At 40.7% G+C, this 21,051-nt stretch overlaps 1 protein-coding gene across 3 annotated transcripts in view; it reads right to left on the bottom strand.

Moving 5' to 3' along the window:
- Positions 1-21,051, bottom strand: part of prkcbb (protein kinase C, beta b) — a 100,496-nt gene that overhangs the window by 18,086 nt on the left and 61,359 nt on the right. Inside the window, exons 8-17 of one of the 3 annotated variants that reach the window (XM_015032748.1) lie at positions 19,851-19,947; positions 18,111-18,254; positions 11,909-12,082; positions 9,554-9,645; positions 8,620-8,682; positions 7,903-8,041; positions 7,644-7,724; positions 7,120-7,227; positions 5,097-5,237; positions 452-1,680 (exon numbers count right to left, since the gene is read on the bottom strand). In XM_015032748.1, the coding sequence (XP_014888234.1) occupies positions 1,504-1,680; positions 5,097-5,237; positions 7,120-7,227; positions 7,644-7,724; positions 7,903-8,041; positions 8,620-8,682; positions 9,554-9,645; positions 11,909-12,082; positions 18,111-18,254; positions 19,851-19,947 (1,216 nt within the window). In that variant the 3' untranslated portion in view covers positions 452-1,503. Of the gene's footprint in view, positions 1-451; positions 1,681-3,991; positions 4,914-5,096; positions 5,238-7,119; positions 7,228-7,643; positions 7,725-7,902; positions 8,042-8,619; positions 8,683-9,553; positions 9,646-11,908; positions 12,083-18,110; positions 18,255-19,850; positions 19,948-21,051 lie in introns of those variants that run through there. The other 2 variants (XM_015032747.1, XM_015032749.1) reach the window with 2 other exon arrangements.

Here is a 21,051-nt window from a genome sequence, read left to right on the forward strand (position 1 = left end):
TACTCATTATAATGCACATATCTAACTAAAATGTTCATGTTTCGACCCCCCAAGGAATAAAGTAAAAATCTCAAAAGGTCAGAGCTTGTTCACACAGAAAATCTGCATTTGTTTTCAATACTTGGCCTTTATTAGCCAAAAGTTTACTGGTGTGTGTGTATATATATATATATATATATATATATATATATATATAAATGGTAGTAAGAAGTAATTTTTAATCCCTATTTGATTGTCAGTTAAATTATTTGTATGTGGTATAATCGTTTTAAACTGTTTAAATTGACATTTCAATTTAACCGTCCAATAATTTTTCCGTCCTTGTTTTGGTTATGCGCTGATAATTATTAAAACACAAATCTTTGTTCACATTGCAATAAACACAAGCTAACAATGATTCTGAAAAACTTGGGGTGAATCAGATTTCCATGCTTCATCTATAAAAGTTTTCACTGTGTCATGCATATCCTTATAATACATTGGTTAATACACTGATGGCATACTTTTTTTTTTTGTTTGTTTGCTGTAGCAAAAACCGGACAGCAAAAGCATAAAGAATATACCTGCAGTATCTTGCAAAGTCCCAGTAACGACTAAGAAGGTAAAGGTATCTTATTAGGAACCAACCAAAACTATAGAGCGTATGTTCAGAGCTCGAAAAAATGAAAAGTTAATATTGTTTTTAAATGAAATCTGTAGTCATACTTTCAGCTTTGAGATGTCTGAGATTTGAGATCCTGAGCTTTGAGATTTCTGCTAATTTTTCCACCAGAAAAGTTCTTTCAGAGCATCTGTGCATCAGCTTTCAACTTTTAAATTTCGATTCCTCAAACCAAAAATACTTTCTTCCACATGTTGGCTTTCGCTCGTATGACTTATGGAAACTTTAAAGGTGACTTCTGTGTTTTTTTTTTTTTTTTTTTTTCATTTTCCAAATGGGTTTCTTCTTACCCAACTTGATGAAAAGCTGACCTGTCAATCGGACTCTTTCTCATGAGCTATGAATCCCTGCAGCTCCTCCAGAGTTACCATTGGTTTGCTCTCTTTGCCTGGCCCACTTCGCTGGACAGCCGTGTCTCGGCAGATTTTATTTACAGATATAATAGGATTTAATGGAAATGCATGTCACAGATTTCAGATTTCTATTAAGAAAAATGTTATTTAATGATCATTTCCCTCGTATATCATATATTTATCGTCTAGAAATCCAAATATAATACATCTAAAATTCGTTTAACATGAAAAAGGTTTACCAACTCTTTTGCAAGACACTGTAGTTATTCTAACTATGCTTTTTGTACTTCCAGAGCGCTACAGTTCATGCAGTTATGTTTTGAACCTCAGATTGGGGTAAACATAAGATGTGGAAGTCTGAACAACAAATCTGTGCTCGAAGCATCACCGTGTCCATTGATAGCATGTGAATCTGTGTGTGTGTGTGTGTGTGTGTGTGCCGTGGAGTTTTCTGCGTGCGAGTCCGTGTTCCGGTGCGTGGAGCTGAAATCAAGCCTGCTCAGCAGTGGCGGCGGTAGCAGCGCTCGCTGGGAACTCCGGGTTGATAAAGGAGAATCCCTGGAACTCGTCCTGGTCCAAGTTCTGAATCACCTCCTCGTCAGGGGGGGTCAGCACCGGCGGGTGGCGCGTGAAAAAGCGGTCAAAGTTCTCGGCCTCCCGTCCGCACTGTCAAGGAGGGCGGGAGAGGGGATGGATTGGGAAGAGGAAGAGCGGGGATGGACAGGAATGGATGGAGCGGGTGAGGGTAGAAGGAGAGGAAAAACAAAAAGAAAAGGGGATGGAACCAAGGTGTGAGATGAACATCACTTGGAAATGGTTTCAAATATCAGAACAAGCAAAGTAACTGCGGCGCGCTCGATTTTGTTTCCCTCCCCCGAGTGGGAGACAACAACTGAAGCGCACCTCACTTTTGCTTTCCTTTTTCAAATATTTGAAGCGTATTCTCAAATTTCGAACAGAAAAAACCCCGTCTCAAACATCCTGGAGCAGTGCACTACAATAAACCAGAAACCATGAGCGTGTGATGCAAAGTTAAAAAAACTTGGTGTCCAAAACACTACTTTCAGTCTTGTTTCATTACTGCTGGAGCTAGAATTGGTTTTCTATTTACACATGAACAGCCTCAGAGCTACGAGATAATTATTTGAATAATTGTGTGTTAATTGCAGGTTAATTAGATGTTGCAGCTGTTGAGACCTGCTGAGATAAACTAAATCAGCTCAGATGCAAACGACCACTTTATCCAACTTAAATTCCTGCATTTTTTTTTGTTTGTTTTTTTGGTTTCATAAATAATAATTTGTAACTGAATAGATTAACATTCGTGATTTCCTTTCAGCGAGAATTTCAGATTTTACAATTCTCTCCCTTCTTGGTGAAGCAGTTTTGGGAGAAAAAATTACGACCAGCGCGCACATAAAAAGGGAAGCTTACCCCTGAGAAGGGCTTCCCTTCTCAGGGGGAAGCCCTTTAGTCGCTAGCTCTAAAACCTAGTTTTCCCCATGAAAGTGCTTCACAGGGACTTGTTTCCTCCCATCTCCATCGTTACGCAAAGCTTTAATTAACACACCAATGATCCTGTATTCTCTGACAACGTCGCCCACAGGACAACTGGGAAGTTATTAAATCCAACTCCGGATGAAATTTAACTGACTGCTGTGAGATTTGGGACAATTTACAAACTGAGAATCAAAATTGGAATGGGAGTTTAGAAGCATCTGGATGAATTAACGGTGCCAAAATTGCTAAAAATCACCATCACACGCTGCTGTCTGAAACAGATTCGCTCTCACCTAAACGCCCTACACTGTTGTGGACATAACAGAGTTTTAAAACTAGCATTTTAAGCTACAAACAGCATGTTAGTCAAGCAGCGGACTGCAGGCCTGCTACTTGAGCAAGTAGCCAGACTAGCTAACGAGCTAAACATACAACATTTTTGTTAAACTAGCTTGTTATGATCTGTAGTTTCTCTGTAAGAAGAGCAGCAAAAATAATTAAACTGAAAAGTAATTTAGCAAGTGTTTACTCCATCTAATATTTAAAAAGATTATTCTTTTTACTAGTTTATTTGACAGGGATGAGTATCATAAGCTGTAGCACTTGCTAATTTGTAATGTTAGCAAATCTCGTAGTGTAATTACAAAAAAAAATCATCATTCTAGCAGCTGTATGAATAACCATTGCTGCTCTTTGAATACAGTAGGTCATGGTATTTATAATCTGTCTGAACAATATGATAGAAACCTTTCAAATCCTTGATATACTTTGGTACCGTTAACTAATCCACACCTGATTGAGACTTTGTAATAGCGAACAAGCTGAGGCATGCAGCAGAGTTACTTTAGATTAAAATGCTTCGATAAGAGAAAAATCTATCAGGCTAGTTAGTGTTTTTTAAGCAAGCGGGTCTCTAATCCACACTACATATGGTCAGATGTTTCTGGAAAAAAATTTGACACGGTTTCAAGCGACTTTTTTTTTTTTCTAGTGCACTCCATGGCAGGTTTAAATTTGAGACAGAACCTCAGAGCATGCAAATAAAACATAAAAATACCCAGACAACTTTGGAACACTGAGAGGACAAATAAAATGTGCAGATGAGATGAAGCTGATGGGTTTATGCGTGGCAGATGTGAACAGACAGAGAGGCGATGGAGGAGAAATGAGCTGACAATCGATTGCTGAGAGGACAGATGAATGGAGACGGTCGCACAGCGATGCCTTCAAATGAAACTTCAGAGTGACGGCGTGAACATGTTTATGTGCTGGGTAAATGCATGAACCAGCCGTTCAGCCGGTCTGTTTTCTCGGTGTGCGAGTCCTTCACACGTTCACAAGTTAACGTGCCTTCGCATCAAGCAGATTCTCCAAAGGCATCAACAGCATTTTAAAAACCAAAAACAGTTTTTGATCAGCATCAAATATCCCTAATAAACAACATGATAGGGCAGGTTATTTTGTGTTTTTTTTTTTAAGCAAAAGAAAGTAATTCACGTTATCAAAAATAACACAAATCAAAAACAAACTCCCCTCACTGAAATAGGCCGCCGTAAAAGGATCAAAGAACCTCTGCCGAAAGTGTCCAGAAAAGACTAACGCCGTTTGTTCTTATTAATAGAAAAGATAAAAAGAGAGGAGGAGTGTGAGACGAGGCAAAGGCCTGGGAGACGATAGGTGTCTGAAAGACGAGATCCAACAGAAAGAGGAGACAGATACAGACAGAAAAGAGATCAGACAGCTTCTGTCTGCACTCGCACAACAGGAATTTACTGTAGATCCGCCTGTGTTACAACAGCCAGGTCCTCGGGATGACCTCTACTTTTAAAAAAAACCAACCCCACATGCACACGCATGCATGCTTACACGCAGCCGCATTAGTGATCAAGCACATAGTCCACCGAAAAAATAAAACATAAAAAAAACCCTGCAGGCAGAGAAAGATGCATAAAAAGCTCAACTCAGAGAAATTAAAAAAAGAAACTCTTAAGCAGCAGAAGGGCCCAAGGCTGTGAGAGCGTCCGTATGTATTGTGTGTGTGTGTGTGTGTGTTTGTGAGCATTAGGTGACATCATTCTGACTACAGTTATGATCAAACCCATCTTGTCAGAGAAAAAGGGAAAAAAAAGAATAAGAAGAAACACACAGAGTTATTTTCAAGACTTTTCTTTTTCTTTTTGCAGAAACTTTAAGGACGTGCACCTACTCCCTGGAGGTTTATTCCAAAGCGAAAAACAAAAACCCCCTCTGAGCTCATGCAGAGCACATCTGCACCGCAAACTGCAAAGCACCGATCCTGTGCATGCACGGTACAGCCCCGGAGGTGTTATCATCACCACCGTCGTTATACCCATCCCAGCCACACATCCTTCAGCAGCCCCCATTATGTTCAGACTTACCTGTGCACAACTTGCCACATAGGAGAGATAGAGTGTAAAGCTACAGGCAGCAACAGATAAAGACGCGATGTGAAAGTAAAGGAAGACAAGAGGAGAGATCCGGCAGGAGGAGCGTTTTGCTCTCTGCTTAAGCTGATGAGTGTCTTTTGCACGTCTTGTGTTTGATCTGTGCGACAGACTTACAGCTCTGGGTTTGAACGGCGGCTGCACTTCCTTGTTCTCCAGCTTCTCCCAGTCCATGTAGCGGAAGAAGCTGTGCTCTCGGATGTCCCGCTCGCCCTCCGGACCGCAGCCCAGTCGTTTGGCCGGATGCTTCGTCATCAGCTGCACAGAAACGGACACGAGAGAGTGAAGCATGGTTTGGTTTGATGCGTGCATCACGCCACCTTTTCTCCGCCGGCGCTCCGGCCTGGTGGATCGGTGACCTTTTCCCTCTCCGTCTCATTGTTCCTTCGCCATCTCCTTCCACCGAATCAATTATTTATGAACTGTAATTCATCTGCAGTTGTTCGTGTTGTACAAAGAACACGTCTGTCAACGGGGGCGCTGCTTAACTTTCACTGGCCCATTTGTGCTGGAGCTGCTGCGCGAACATTGTTAGCGTCACCTATGTCCGATGTTAATGTCACAGCGAATGAAGACGTACGACACGATCCACGGCAGAGTCATCCCAGGCCGTTGTGAAACATGCAACAAAAGAAGTCAGCGCTTTCAACTTGTAAGTTGCTCTCTCAACTGTTTATCTCACACGTTTTAAAGAGGACAATTAAAATAGAGGAGATAATAATTGAAGTAACTTATTAAATCTACAGTCAAAGTAGTAGTAAAACAGATATGTAGCACTAAAGTCTGTAAAACTTTTTCAACTTTTTACAAACTGCACTGCAAAAATTGAGAGACATCGACAGAGATTTAAAGGGATGTCAATCTACAGGTTTGTTTTTATTTTTAAAATTAAAAAAGAAATCTAAAACCAGCGCCACCTTATAATCCACAGTACGCATGATTTTCAACAAATATAATTGTCCATACTGACCTTAAATATTCTAAATGTTTCATTTATAAGTTCTTAAAGGAAAAAAAAAAATCCGGCAAAGTTAGGATCAACAGAACTGGCCACTGTTTCTGGCCGACATAATGTCTGTCTCTGCATTCGCTTTCTGTGCGCAGTCGGCTCTACTTTTTCTCTAATGGAAATTACTTGTAGCGTTTAAAAGGCCAGGCCTCATCCAGTCAAATGCACAGACACAAAATGACTTAACCCAGGCAGCGCCGGCAGGGAGCAGAGGGATCCGGGCGGGGGTGGACACGGGCGAGCTTTCACGCTCCACCGAAGACTCACTGTCATAGCGCTACAACACTGTAATCATAACTAATACATAACATACAGCCTGTGTGTCACTGACAGGCTGTGAGTGTGTGTGTGTATCTAAGAGGCCACTGTTTCCATTAATTTGCTGATGAATGACTTTGCCTTTAAATTTAGGAAGAGGGAGTATGACTAGTATCGGGCCAGAATAAGTGCAGTTCAGCGTAGTTTGACTTAAAAAAAAAAAAGAAAAAAAAAAGGCTAAAATAAAAACATATGACTTCTTTTGAATCAATGACGCCTATTTCATGCGAGATAAGGTTTAATATTTGAATATCTTTTCTGGATTTTTGTTAAGCTTTCTTAGATCCAGAACATGAGCGAAGCTGCTGGAGAGAGACAACATGATCGGAATAAGAAAGACCAAACATACGTTACCATCCATCCGTCAGCCGATACGGTGTACTGTGTGTGTGTGTGTGTGTGTGTGTGTGTGTAGTCTGCTGTGGTCAGTGAAGCTTAGAGGCAGCAGATGAGACAGAGGTTTAATAGAGAGGGCCGACTCCATTTGTTGTAGTAATCAGCCTACCCCCCCCACACACACACACACACACACGCCGACACACACCAGGTCCAGCGCAGCTGGGAGTTGTCAGAGCAGAGGAATCGTTTTGGTAAAGGCTGAGCAAACCACACACACTTAAGCTATCTGATCACAGTAGTCGATGCATGCAGCAATTATGAAGGAGATTTTCATGTTTTCTGTTCTGTTTTTCCCCCTTACTCCCTTTTCTTTCTAAATTAACTGAAGACCCCCCTTTTACTCTGTGTGCATTTGATAGAGCAGGCTTGCTTGTATGTGTGTGTGTGTGTGTGTGTGTGTGTGTGAATACTCACTCCTTTACATATGGCGACAGCTTCCTTAGACATCGATTTGGGATAGGAGACGTGATGCTCCATTATGGATTGAAACAACTCGTCCTCATCCTCACCATCGAATGGAGGCTGCAGAAGAGAGGGAAGAGTTGAGGAGGAAAAGGAGAAATGTAACACAGGACAGACAGAAGGTTTGCTAAACACAATAATTATTATTTTTTTTATTAATTTTTGAATGTTTTTAAAAAAAAATTCTCAAAAACTGAACAAATTCGATCAGTTTAAAAGGTTTTTCAGTGTAATGCCATGCATCCCTTTATCTGACTTTCATACGTATAAATACACACATGATGCTAGTAATAATGGGGGGTTAAAGACCTTCAATTATGAAATATTTGAATACCTTACAAACTAATTCATAAAATACATTTTTCAGGCAGGTATCAGCAGCCTTGGTAGAGCAAATAAATAATGCTGACAATGTAATATCTTTTTCTTTTCAATAAAAACAAAACATTCTAGTTTTCATAAAGCTGCAGACCAACCTGTCCAGCCAACATTTCGTAAAGCAATACTCCAAAAGCCCACCAGTCCACAGATTTCCCATAAGGCTGATAGGCAATAATCTGAAATTAAACAAGAACAGCTGTAATAATCAACAACACGGAGCAAATAGCCAGGTTTTAAAACAAACATGTTCTCCAACTTTGACCAAATTGTTTGAATTTGAGTTTTCCTGATGAACGAATCTTGTGAGCGCCGCGCACGCATGCACACACACACACACACACACGGACGTAGTACCTCAGGAGCGATGTAGTCTGGTGTTCCACAGAAGGTCTTGGTTGTGACTCCGTCAAGCATATTTTCTTTACACATACCGAAGTCTGCAATCTTAATGTGGCCTTCGCAGTCCAGCATTACATTATCCAGCTTCAGATCCCTACATCAGTAAAGAAATTGAATTTCGTTACCGTCTGCGGTTTTCTGTTAGCTACAGCTGGTCTGATCGAGTAAATATGTGATTTGTACTTTTCAGAACTATGTCAGGAACGGCATATAGGTTTAGAGTAGTTCAACTCTCAAAAGCTGCTTTTTAAGTAGATGCTAAATGAAAAAAATAAAGACTAAGATAATGTGATGTGTGTACTGTTGAACATTACTTGCAAACTCACCATTCTCAACTTCTATCTGTTGTTTTAAACTTTTCTAACCCTTCCCACAATCCAGCTGAACAATGTACACATACTGGCAAATTTAAAAGGAAATGTGACTTTTTTTTTAAACACACTCCACTTTGCTAAAGCATACAACTACTGACAGATAAAGTGAATTATTGAGATCATCTTGTTTTTCTGAGAGGTTTTATATGAATCAGGTGGATAAAATACATTTACTCCTTCTGCTTTCCAACAACTAGGTAGGCTGATATTTATGGGAGTTGCTACCTTTATTTTTAGCATAATTTTGCTCCATTTGCTACCTTTGCACTTTATTCGTTTGGTTCATTGTGGATGTTACCTGTAGATGATGCCCTTTTGGTGCAGGAAAAATAAGCCAATGGCTATCTCAGCAGCGTAGAACCTGCAAAAGAAACGCAGGAAGAGACAAACGGCAGCACCAATTACAGCGAGGTTGAGAGACGGCGGGTAAACAGGGGAGTTAATTTGCGTGCGTCTACTCTGCATAAAGGTCAGAGCTGTCTCGTGAAGGCCAAAGAACAGCTGATAAGATCAACAGGAAGGGCCTTTAACAGGACTGACCACGCAGGCAGCCATGTTTGGACGGGTTGGTTTATACAAGAAATATACAAGAAGACAATGTGAAGGTGGGCAGGCAGGTTAGAACCAGGAGAGGCAACTTGATGTCTGTTTATTTGGATTTGAAATGAGGATGAAAAAGCAAGAATAGCTTGGAGGATTCTTATTAATTTTCTGCTACTTTAATGACACAAATAAACAATGTTTCTACTGAGCAGCACAGTGTTGGTGGCGTTATGTTTTGTGAAGCTTCACAGGTTAAATCTTTCTTTCACTGTGACGATGATGAGATGTTTCAAGGACTAATCAGAGGTGACAACGCATTAGACGTAATAAAAGACCAAAAGATTACAAAGACAAGCCTCAGTTCGTTCGCGCTGGTGTTTGGGGGACGGCGCTCATCGCAGACTTGTGGGATATTTGCACACGTGTTGAGTAGCTTTGTTCTTTTGTGAGCATGCTATTCCACTCACGGACACTCCCCGGAGCAGAAAGCGTACCCAGAAGAAGACGCGTCTTGTACCGCACACCTAGTTCTCTCAGATGCAGACTATAAAACTAATTAACCCCAAGCTGGTGGCTTCTTTACCGAGAGAAAAACAGCATCACTGAGCTGTGGAACGTCTACAGTATCTGCTGAGGACTGAGATTTCTACACTGGTGGCAGAAATGAGGTGTGTGTTCTGGGTACTCACACAGCATGGGGCTCTTTGAACTTGCCAGCCTGCTGTATCTGATACATGAGGTCTCCGCCGTTTATGTACTCCATGACGAAATACAAGCGGTCCTACGGAGAGAAACAGAAGGGCGGGTGAAGAGAGAAGGGTCAGTAAGGGAAACAGGAAGGAGTTATTCTTCATCCGAATTCTCAAAAAAAAAGGTGACGTGAAATAATTCTGATATAAAAAGTGTGTACAAATAATTAAGATTTTATAAAAAGAACACCAAAATACAGTTTAGAGTGCATATATATATATATATATATATATATATATATATATAAACCCATCCATGTTTATAAAACAATCTTGTAGCAAATAAAATCAAAACCAAAGAAATCAGCTGCGGTGTGACATCATCATATGGTACGGCACATGAGAGAGCACAACATTTTTCTACAGGTGGTTCACATTAAACCAACGACTAAGAACACAAGAACTGAGACCAGAAGGAATAAAATAAATCAGAAGCCGTGAGTGTATTTTTGCAAGAGCATCGGTCCAATGCCTCTGCTTTTCCTGATTTAGATATAGAAAATATTTTAGCATTGTGTTGATATCGATGGCAGACATCTAGATAGAGCTAAAGGAGCATGTAAAGGCCTTGAGTCGCCAGGAAACACAGCAGAATATCATCTGCATAACTGTGGAGATTTTCACCATGCCGCCTTATAATTTTCCCAAAGCATCTAAAAGAACAACAAACTAAAACTGAGCCATGTGGAACACCACAGTTTACCTCATAACTAAAAGGTTTGAAACCTTTGATGCTAACCGGGGTCGGTTCGTAACCGTCTACCTCCTGGTACCGAACAGCCCTCAATGTCAAATGCAGCGCTACGATTGAGCAGGACAAGGACCGAAAATGGTGAATTACCAAAAAACGTATGCCCAGAGGTTAGACTGCTTACGCGAAACAAACAACACTAGAAGTGACAGGAGTAGCCACAAAGGGGACAGAGAGAAGGAGGCGACTGGGCCGTTGTAAGTACACCCAATCAGTCTTGAAGGGACATCAATTTAAGAACCTATTGTCTTCACTTATCAACAGAAATTGCCAATATGGTTCAGTGTTTCAGAAAATCATGGAGGGATTTGGTTTGGGTTTGTGTGTATACATGTGTGTGTGTGTTAGGGTCTGTGCTGTCTGATAAGCCTCACAAACTGAGCATTTGAAAGCAATATGTTGAGCTTGTGTGTCTTCCGATTAAAAATTTACTTGCATGTCTGCACCACAAGTCATGTACAGCGACGACGTATGAATGCGTGTCCTTTATAATTGCTGATGTGCGATAAGTGTAGGCCAAATTTTATGGCCAGAGTCCTCTTCTGCTGACAGAATTACAGCTGAACTGGATTAGTATATTCACTCTCAGTTGTGTGTGTGTGTGTGTGTGTGTGTGTGTGCGTCAGGTCAGCTGAGTTTGTGGCATCTCTCAACCAAGTGACGATGCATCACTAATAACGGCATGCGTTTATGGCTTGTGAAATGAAATGTCATGCACTGAGGGCTACATGTGAAACCACCAAGCTATATTTACTCCTCTGTTGACTCATCTTTGGTGTAATACGGATTATACATCACAAGTTGAGCATGAATTCAGGCTGTGTGTTCCAGCTGGGAGCTGGTGAAGGCAGTCGAGGTAGCTGCTGTTAAGACCACAGTGCTCCCTGCGCGCCCTGCAGCAGCATGCTGCTCGCACAATTGTTCCCCACGTAACCTGACAGTGTGGAGATCAACAAAGGCAGCTTGGTTTTGTTTCGTTATCGGCGCCTCTCCTGTGTGTGTGAATCTGCATATTTTCCCCTTTAAACATCAAGCGCCTTGATGCTTCTTATAATCTGCGTCAACAAATATTTTTCAAGATAGATTACCGGTGTCCCTACTGTTGGCGAACCCATTATCTATTCAATAAATGTAACCAAAGTGTTTACATTCACATGATTTTATTTATTTATTTTGAGCATTGAGAGGAACATTTTATTATATAATCTACTGCTGTTAATTTGGAGCATAAATATGACAAATTTCTCTTTGCCATTCCTCAAAATGAGACGGACAAGACAGCATCCTGTTCAAGTTAGGCTCATGTTTTCTTAATTTCCACAGGTCAGGAAATGGCAACAAGAAGTAAAATAAAAATGATACATTTACAGACAGAGGAATATATAAAACATTTAAGGCAACTGGATGGTGAGGGAGCCATTTGTGTCTAAAAAGTAAAGGTGTAGCGTTGGCTAAACAATACTAGGACCTGATTTCACCGCGCAATACGAGACGTTTACATCGGCGTCAACAGAGCAGTGGCAGGAATGAGCCAATCGACCCACCATGGTCTGGAAGGTGGAGTGCAGCTGCGTTAAGAACGGAGGCTTCCCGGTCAGAGCCAACACCCTCTTCTCCACCATGGTGCACTCGACGTCGTCGTCCTGGATGACCACGTCCTTCTTCAGGATCTTTATTGCGTACAGTTCCTCCGTTCCTTTACGCTCCGCCAGCATCACCTAGAGAGGAAGAGGATAGAAACAAAGGCAGGGGTTGAAGAGACGGAATACTCAAACTATTTTCCACACACTTCAGGGTCCAGAGAGAAGAAATAAAAAAAATACATAAAAAATTGGAGGAAAGGGAGAAAGTGATCAGGGAGGCATGGAAAGAATCCACATAATAGATTGTTTGACTGTTTCCATTTTGGGGAAATATAAAGAGCTAAGAGACAAAAGAAGAAAAAAAAAATATGATATTTTGAGACGTCACAGGTGGAAAAGAGAAACCATGGGGAAACCTTCTGACACACTGAGAAGTTTATGAGCAGAGATTGTGCTGCAAAACTCCTTTATGAAAAGATAAATCCTGACAGTAACAAAATACGAGTCACAAAATCTAAATATTAGCTTGAATTGTGCATTATACTTCTTGAAAACACATTAAAAAAAAACCTGAATCAGTCTTCTTTGCCTCACTGCAAGTGTGATGGATTGAAATTTGGTTATTTACCATTCAGAGGTACATTTACTCTTTTTGAAGTTCAGAGGTTTTATGCTCTGCCCCCTGTTTGGGCTGAAGATGTTAATGTCTAGTCTGATTTGGCTGATGCAGTGGTCAGATTCAACCAGCAGGGGGAGTCTACCGCACCGGAACTTCCTGCTTAGATAATAATAATAATCGTTGGAGCAGGAGCACCGTGTCCGGCTCTTTTATTAAAATATTCCCCTTCTCCAGGTATGAGTATATATAAACACACCTGTAGGATGTAAACAAGTTTATTAACTTTCAGAAAGCTTGTGAGATTTTTTTTTTTACTCTCCGAATGTTAAACTCCGTTGTTAGCTAACATACTGTTTGCAAGCTAACTTGGATAATAATAATCGCTGGAGCAGAAGTACCGTGTCCGGCTCTTTTATTAAAATATTCCCCTTCTTCGGGCCGATTACACATGTGCTTAAATTAATATAAAGGATCTACTCAGGTGAAATGTGTCAAAGTGTCCAAACCAAAGGCAGAACGTCTCCATCTCAGATGTTTGTTTTGTCAATCTGAAATTAACGATTGAGACATTTTACCATACCTTGGGCACTTTAAAGGTTTCATTCTGTCAGGTGTCAGTATTTCCTGCACGGGGTTTGGTCTGAGAGAATAAAATTTGGTTTACATGAGCTGCAGCAACCTGAAAGTCACCAAGATTTAGTGCTTCTCTGAGATCTCTTCATGGGGATTTTCTTTGCCCTTCAGAACATCTGGGAAGGACACTAAGAAGAAAAGAAACATCACACAGAAAAAATGAGAAGAATAAAAGGATTTTGTAACTTTTTTTTTTTTTTTTTTACCCAGAAACTTCAGTAAGATCAGTTTTAGAGGTGAGCCGAGATCAAGGACGATTGAAGTATGAAAAAAGTGGGATTAGAAAGAAAGAAGTAGGTCAGAAAAATGTGGCGTGACCCGAATGTGAAGAAACGAGAGAATAAAAGGAATAGTTGCTCCTGTTTTAAATGATACAGACCAGGAACACCTGAGTAAGATCATGACTGGGAAACCAGTCAGTCAAAGAAGCTTTGTAATCAAATCTTCACTTTGTCCAAGGCTGGACAGTTCCCGCTGCGCCTACACGTCTTCATGTACACACAGAGGTGGTGATTGTTTAAACTGTGTTTTCTATAGACAAAAGTTAATTTTAAAATGAAGGATTTTTTAAACTAAATGTCATGGGCCCTACTTAACCTATGCCTATTATCAGTTTCTAGGCTTAAGACACTTAAAACACTGGGATTTGGACATTTATCTTTCGTGGTTCTGACTCCATCAAACTTTAAACGTGTGGTTAAAAAAAAAGAAAGGTAATGACTCGGACGATGTGGTTCATGATTTGGTTTATCTAAGTTTCAAATGCTCTCCCTTTAAATTGTGATGTTCTTATTTTTATTTTTTTATTTTTTGCTCTTGCGTAAGATTTACATTTTCAGAAAAAACTAATTTTGGGTTTCAAATTAAAAAGTGTAACAAATCAACATAACTTGTTGATCTGCTTTTGAGTATTTACTGTATAAAATTAACTGTGATGTATCAGGTTATTTTCTAATTTTTCTAATCCTGCATATAACCTCAAACAACAAACATTGATCAAATTATTTCATTTCTAAATACAACCAAAATTCTGACTTGTTTTTTGCAGATTGCCTTATTATTATTTTTTTTAATGCAGCATGTAATTAAGAGGTTAATGCGCATTTTTCAAATTGAACAGCTGAAAATTAGCATCTTAGGTGCCTGTGCTTTATACATATTCAAGTATGATAATGTAGTGAGATTATTGGGACCGGCATTCTACTTGAAGTGCGGCACAAATGGATCCACTGTGTGTAAAGATGTGCCAGTGTGTGTATTTGTACTTCTGCACAGAAGGCTGACGCAGATTAAAACATTTCAGCATTGAAATTATTGGAGACCTATAGCAAGAAATGTGTCTGCATGTGTGTGTGTTTGTGTGCATGAACTCGCCGTATGGCGCAGTGTGACTATATGTAAAAAAAAAAAGAAAAAAGAACGCTTTAAAAATGAAACGGCGACACCGAAGGACACCATCTGGCCCAAAGTTCATTCGCAGAACTGCAAGGAAGCGCTCAGAGTGAGAGAACAAATGATGATGGGGAAACTGGAGAAGCATATCAGAAATAAAAACACTTCAACAAGCTAAACACGCGAAGCACAGAGCAACAAACCGGACCGAGTCGAATGCAGAAGTGCGTTTCTCAAGGTGAATCCGGCTCCAAAGTCTTGAGAGAGTAGTGTGGACTGTGGCGTGTGCAAGCGGTTCATTCATGAAAAGTTATTCGGGGTCAATTGCCAAGCAGCCCAGAGGATATTAGCCGACGTGTGACGTAAACAACGCCGAACGCTGCCTGTTTTCTCCTATGACCTTGGAGAGCGACTCTATCAAGGCGAAATTAACTAACCAACACTCCGACAGGCACTGGATGAAACCGCAAGGCCTTTGCCATCGTTATTATAATATATGCAGCAACATTTCTATCCACTGAGCTGCATATAATTAAGAAAAAAAAACTGAGGTGAAAACGCCCTTTTCAGGAGCAAAATAATGCAGCAGCTTTAGAAAAATACTAATTTAGATGCTTAGAGGCAACCCGGTGATGTATTATTTACCTGTTTATTTATTTGCTGACGGCCACTTCCAGCAAGCCAAGAGGCAATAGCTCAAATAATTTCAAACTGTTCAAACTGGCTTCTTAAATCCGACTAGGAGCTCGCCGTAATCCGGTGATCTACAGAGTCATCCAAAAAAATCATCTCGTTCTTCACAACGGTCAAGCAGGACGTCAGTATCAATAGCTTTGTGACGGTGGAACATCCTGGATGTTCAGCTGGCAGATCTGAAGCAACTGAGTGATTCCGTCACGTCAACATGGACCAAAATCTCTCAGGAATGTTTTGACACCTTATTATGTCACGAATAATGAAGGTGATTCGGTGCAACGTGTGAAGCATTGAAAATGTGTCGCGTCAGCTTGCAAGAGATTGAAAAGCTTTCATTTAAATCAAATGACAATGATTGCCTAAACCAAACAAAAATGCAAATGAAGCCAAAAGTATCTGGCAACAGAAAAATATTAAACAAAAAGTCTGTAAATTATAGCACCAAACTGTCTAAAATACGCCTGATGATTTTGTAACTGTATGACTCTATCATGTTATTATCACTTTAATCTGCCTTGTTGCTTGAGATGCACTCTGACTTGACATAAAACAGACATTTTAAAGGAGCAAATCACAGTTTTCATCCTCTTTTCCAGTTTGTTTCCCTGCATTTTTTCCTACCGATTCAAACAAAACAAAGAAATGCAGACTCGTCTCTTTGGCATTTGCAGCCTTTCCCTCACCGTTTGACACTCACAGGGCAGACAGCAAATTGTGGTCAGTGACCTTAGATGAAAAGAAAGCAAGGTAGGAAGCCATTAGTCCTTTATCACACCAGGTGCTAAAAAAGTTCAGCTGCTGCAGTGTTGTTCTCCAGCACAGCACCCTTGCCAGACTAATGTGAATTGCCATGGCAGCATGAAACCTTGTAAGAAGAAAACTCTGACCTTATGTGTTCACCTCATCCTCTCAGTGTAATGTCTAATCTAGTAAAATGGCAAACATGTGTGACTGAAATTATATTGAGGGCTGATTTGTGAGAACGCAGTGAAAAAGACTTTTAAATGGCTGCATGTATAGGAACAGCAGACATACAAGCAAGATGGAAACTAATTTTTTATGTAATTTGCTGACAAAAAAAAAATCCTCGAGGCTTTTTGCCTTTAATTCAGTGCTTCATTTAATCTATGCGATTGTGTGCTGCTTAATTGTCGTACTGTGTTACGATGACGTTTATCCCCGTCAAGAGAGGAAGATGGAAATGAAAACAAAAACATATTTCCAAAAATACTTCAGTTTTCCACAACAAGACATTTAAAATGCTCCTATCAAACAGATGCATGTCCTGAATCACTATGCGCAAATTCAGGTAGAGATAAAAAGATGTCAAATATGAACCTGCATGGATTTTCCAACACTATTCCTCTTCTCAGATTCTGTATAATTCATAGCAAATCTCTGTAAACCAGTGAGCCTTCCTGCTGCAAAAGAAAAGCCTGCATTGCTCGACTTTAATGTTTTCTTCTCAGACATCACCTTTACTTATATCCTCCGTGTTTGCATAAAACACATCTGAGACGTTTGGCATTTATTTTCCTCTGTCTCAATAGTAAAAAAAAGAAAAAAAAGAAAATCAAAGAAGAAGCTAACAGGTAGTCTGCAGCAGACTGTCTACTGTCAGTGGGCTGACAAATACATGCATTTCTATATTGGAATAATCTGTTAATATGTGTGTATTTTATTACTAAAGCAGGTAACACTTTTTTTGGTTCTACGCTTAAACTTCAAACAGAACAACACTCATCTGGCCACGTAAAAAAAACAAAGCACAAAATCGTAAAAACAGCTCTGAGGGTTTCATCCTCCGCCTCCCACACAGACGCTGGAGAAACCCTTAAAGTGCGCAGCGTCACAGGAGCGTCCGCTTCTGCATTTGGCGAATTCGTTCCCGGTAGAGAAAGACGCCTGCGTTCGGGAATGTGCTTTTTTTAAATTTTTTATTCTTATTTATGTGCTTAAGCATGTGAGTCAGGTACTCCGCTAATGACGACTCCAATAATGAATGAGGCTCTCCGCGGTGACACATCAGTGTAGCTTTAAATCCCTGTTACCATGGAAACAGGCAGTTGCTGTACAGGTCTGACACAGACAATGGTCTCCCCCCCCCTTCTCTCTCTCTCTCTGTCGTGCTCTTTATGTCACTTTCAGTCTTTCTCCACCCCACTGCTCCGTTCATCTTTGGCTCCCAAAATCTTCCTCTCTTTCTTTCTCTCACATTGCATCCTCCTATTTTCCCCATTTTTTTTGTCTCCCAAATTTCCATTCATTCTGTCTCAGCACCACTCCCCTCTCCCTCTCTCTCTCTCCCCATCTCCGAGGACCCCTCACACCTATCTTGCCGACTCGCTTTTCATTCATCCTGACGTTTTTACCTCTCTCCCTCAATTCATTCATGTCAGCCTTGTCACCACGGATCTCATCGCCGTCTCCCTCTCCTTTCATCACTTTCACCACTTGCCATGTCCTCCTCTGTGCCTCCTTCCCTTCATCCATTTCTATCTACCTGTGCTTACTCTCTTTTTTTCTGTCTACATTTTTCATCCTCTCATCTCTTGTTTGAGCTCAGTCCAAGTCACTACGCCACACCGTTAAAATAGTGGTTTTGCATATGCACGATGGCTGCCTTGCATATGCTATATCCTTCAGGAACTCAGTAGCTGAAACCAATGCCTTTCTATCATTGCAGCATTTTATTTTATTTTAAAACTGCGTGAAAACAAAAGAATGCATGAACCACAGCACACAGCAGACAGGTAGTCAGGAGTCGAACAGTCGTTTAAGGGACAAAGACAAGGTAAACGCACAAGGACACGTCGTTCTCACCTTGCCAAAGCTGCCCTTGCCCAGCACCATCAGGAAGTTAAAGTCGGACAGCCGTATGCGATCTTGGTTGCCGTTGGAGTCGAACCGGGAGGCTGCGTTTGCCGACTTCCCCTCCGTGTTTTTGCCCACTGCGATTTTAGCCCTCTAGATGGACAAGAAAGACAGAAATACATAGAGAAACTGCACATATAATAAAGGGGAAGAAAAATAGGAATATTCTATTCTTTTGTTTCCCACACCGTGTGTTTCAGTTTTTCCTGAATGTGTGTGTTTGTAATCTTTATGGTTTTCCGTTTCTCAACAGATTAAAAAGTTCAGTTTTTTCACAAACACGTCGACACTCACAAGAGGATTTATTTTAAAAGCGCTTGCTTTTGTCGGAGGGTTTTATTGCACTCTGAAATGACAAAGATTACAAATGGAGAAATGGCTTGACAATACACTTGCGTTCATAATACATTAGACAAACCTCCACTCAAACCCTTCAGAATTTAAGAAGCTAATTAAGTCTTCCAGTCCAGCATCTTTTGATTATCCAGTGACGTAAAAGGAACTGGAGTGACGATGCAGATGAATTGACCTGAAGTGTGAAAGTCCCGGGTTTGACTTCTACTTACAAAGTTAATACAGAAAGTCTAACGGTTCAAATTTTGTCTTTAAAACATCTGAAACGTAAAACGCCCTTCATCACCTCCTTTCACTCAAACTCACTTAACCAAAGTTCATTTCTCCTCCCAGCTGATTCAAGCAGGCTAGCTTCTTTAAGATAGGTTAAGATTGTGAAGCTAAACCAGTCAATAAAGTCTTAATACATGAAAGCAAAATTAGTTTACAAAAGTATGGAATAAAGCCTGGATTAGAACCACTTGAGGTTCTAATCCGAGCGGTTCAAACATTTTCAACACTCACAGAAATATAATATAACATTAACATTTCTTTATATAGTGTTTGACTGGAACCTTTTATGAATTAGCTCTCATTATGCCGAATCCGTGTGCATAAACCTTTATTAGTGTGTGGCTGTGGTTACATGGGAACATGCATCAGATCATGACGCGACCTTTCAAACTCTCCGTCTTTGTCTGTGTCTTTCCTTTCCTCCTGGGAGCTCCCCCCCCCACTCCCAAGAGCTATCACAAGCTCTAAATAAACAGATATTAATTTGTTTATTAATGTGTGCCGCCAATCCCAGCCACCCAGAACCGCAACCTTAAGGAGAAGCGGAGACAACAATAGATAACGGGTAAGAAACGCACAAGACAGTCTAGAACCAGAGGACGAAAAACAAACAACAGGAGGAAAGGAAAAAGTAACACGAGGACAATAAAGGGGAACAATTCAAATAGGCAACCCACGTTTAAGGAGTGTTATTATGTTGTATTTTTCCCCAGTGCAGTTATTGCAAACTGCAACTTAACACACTTTCAGAAGAAGACTCCTGTTTGCAGCTTGCAGTCAGTGTGACAAACGGAGAAAAGAAGAAGGAAGGAGGAAGAAAAAGGGAAAATCACGGAGTGGGGTGATCCTCATCGCTGCCAAATGTGTTAATGAATGGACCTACTGGTCAGGCCCCCCCGCCCCCGCAGTACCCACACACACACAAACACGTCTGGACCTGCCGTGTGCCAGACCGGATGGTGCTGCGAGTGTGCCTGCCAACTGCTAACAGCTCTCCCAGAGTGGCTCTCACTCAGACACACACACACACACACACACACACACACACACACACACACACACCTCAAATTTCTGCCGTAGCTCCTCGTTGCCCTCCTCTCCCTCTGGAGCCACGGGAACGTTGAAGTACTCGCCTTCTTCCTGAGAAAGGAGCTTAAACCTGAAATGAAGAGATATTCGCTGTTACATGATTGATGATTGACTTGCACACATAACCGGGGGGGGAATATTTATTTTCTATAGGACTACAAGGGAAACATTTTGCCCATAATAATAAGAACTTCTCTTGGCTGAAGCTCAAACCACACAGCTTCACCAATTTTTTAGAGAATTGATTTATTGTCACAGATTTCACCTTCAGCAACCTGGAATCAGATAAACGCTCCCTGAGGCGACAGCCCACGTCGACTGTTGCTTCTTTAACAAAAATATATGAGAGCAAAATATGTTTACATTTCAATCAAAACCAAAACGCGGTTAGAAATGATTTTATGTGTCCCGGCTGCAAGTCGTCTGCAAAAGTGTTCATATCCTTCTGATGAATCCCCATTGTGTATTATGAGAGAAATGTTATGGTACAGAATGGCACCAAGTGGAGCATAATTGTAAATTAAAACAAAAGTGGTGCGTTTTTTCAGCTCCCCCAAGTCAAGACTTTGTAGATTCACTTTTTGCTACTTTTGCAGTTAAAAGTCTTCAAGGAGTTTGTCTCTACCAGCTTTGCACATTTAGAGAATGGTTATTTTTACCCCCCACCCCCACAAATCTTCCTCGATTTAAAGCCTAAACTCAGTGAGATCACACTCTCAGATTTGTCCCTGCTGAAGAACAGAATTCCCACAGCATGATGCTTCCACCACAAGGTTTCATGGGGGGTTTAGGATAAAGAGCAATATGAGTTTTCACAACTTCCTCCCTGACCTGTTATGTTCCTGTTATTGCCTGATCACCAACGTTGTCCGACAAGCCTCTGTTTTATTTCTACAAGACCCCAGTTCCTATATAAAGTGGCATCAATATGGAAACCATATATCCAATAACAGATCTTTTAGTCTCTCTCAGTCCATCAGTAAGTGTGCGGAGCTGTACAGAGGTGGATTAGAGGAAAACCTGCATCTTAAAAGGCTCACTCCGAATATCAGGTGTACCGAGGCATCCTCCCACCTCCCGGTCTCACCTCAAAAGTTGGCATCTCATTAAAAACCCTGACAGAGCAGTGTCAGCAAAAAAAAAAAAAAAAAAAAAGGAAAAATTTATAGAAAAA

This window comes from Poecilia latipinna, unplaced genomic scaffold (genome assembly GCF_001443285.1).
Source record: "Poecilia latipinna isolate Pla-1442-1.1 unplaced genomic scaffold, P_latipinna-1.0 Scaffold249, whole genome shotgun sequence".
In the NCBI taxonomy this organism is placed as follows: domain Eukaryota; kingdom Metazoa; phylum Chordata; class Actinopteri; order Cyprinodontiformes; family Poeciliidae; genus Poecilia; species Poecilia latipinna.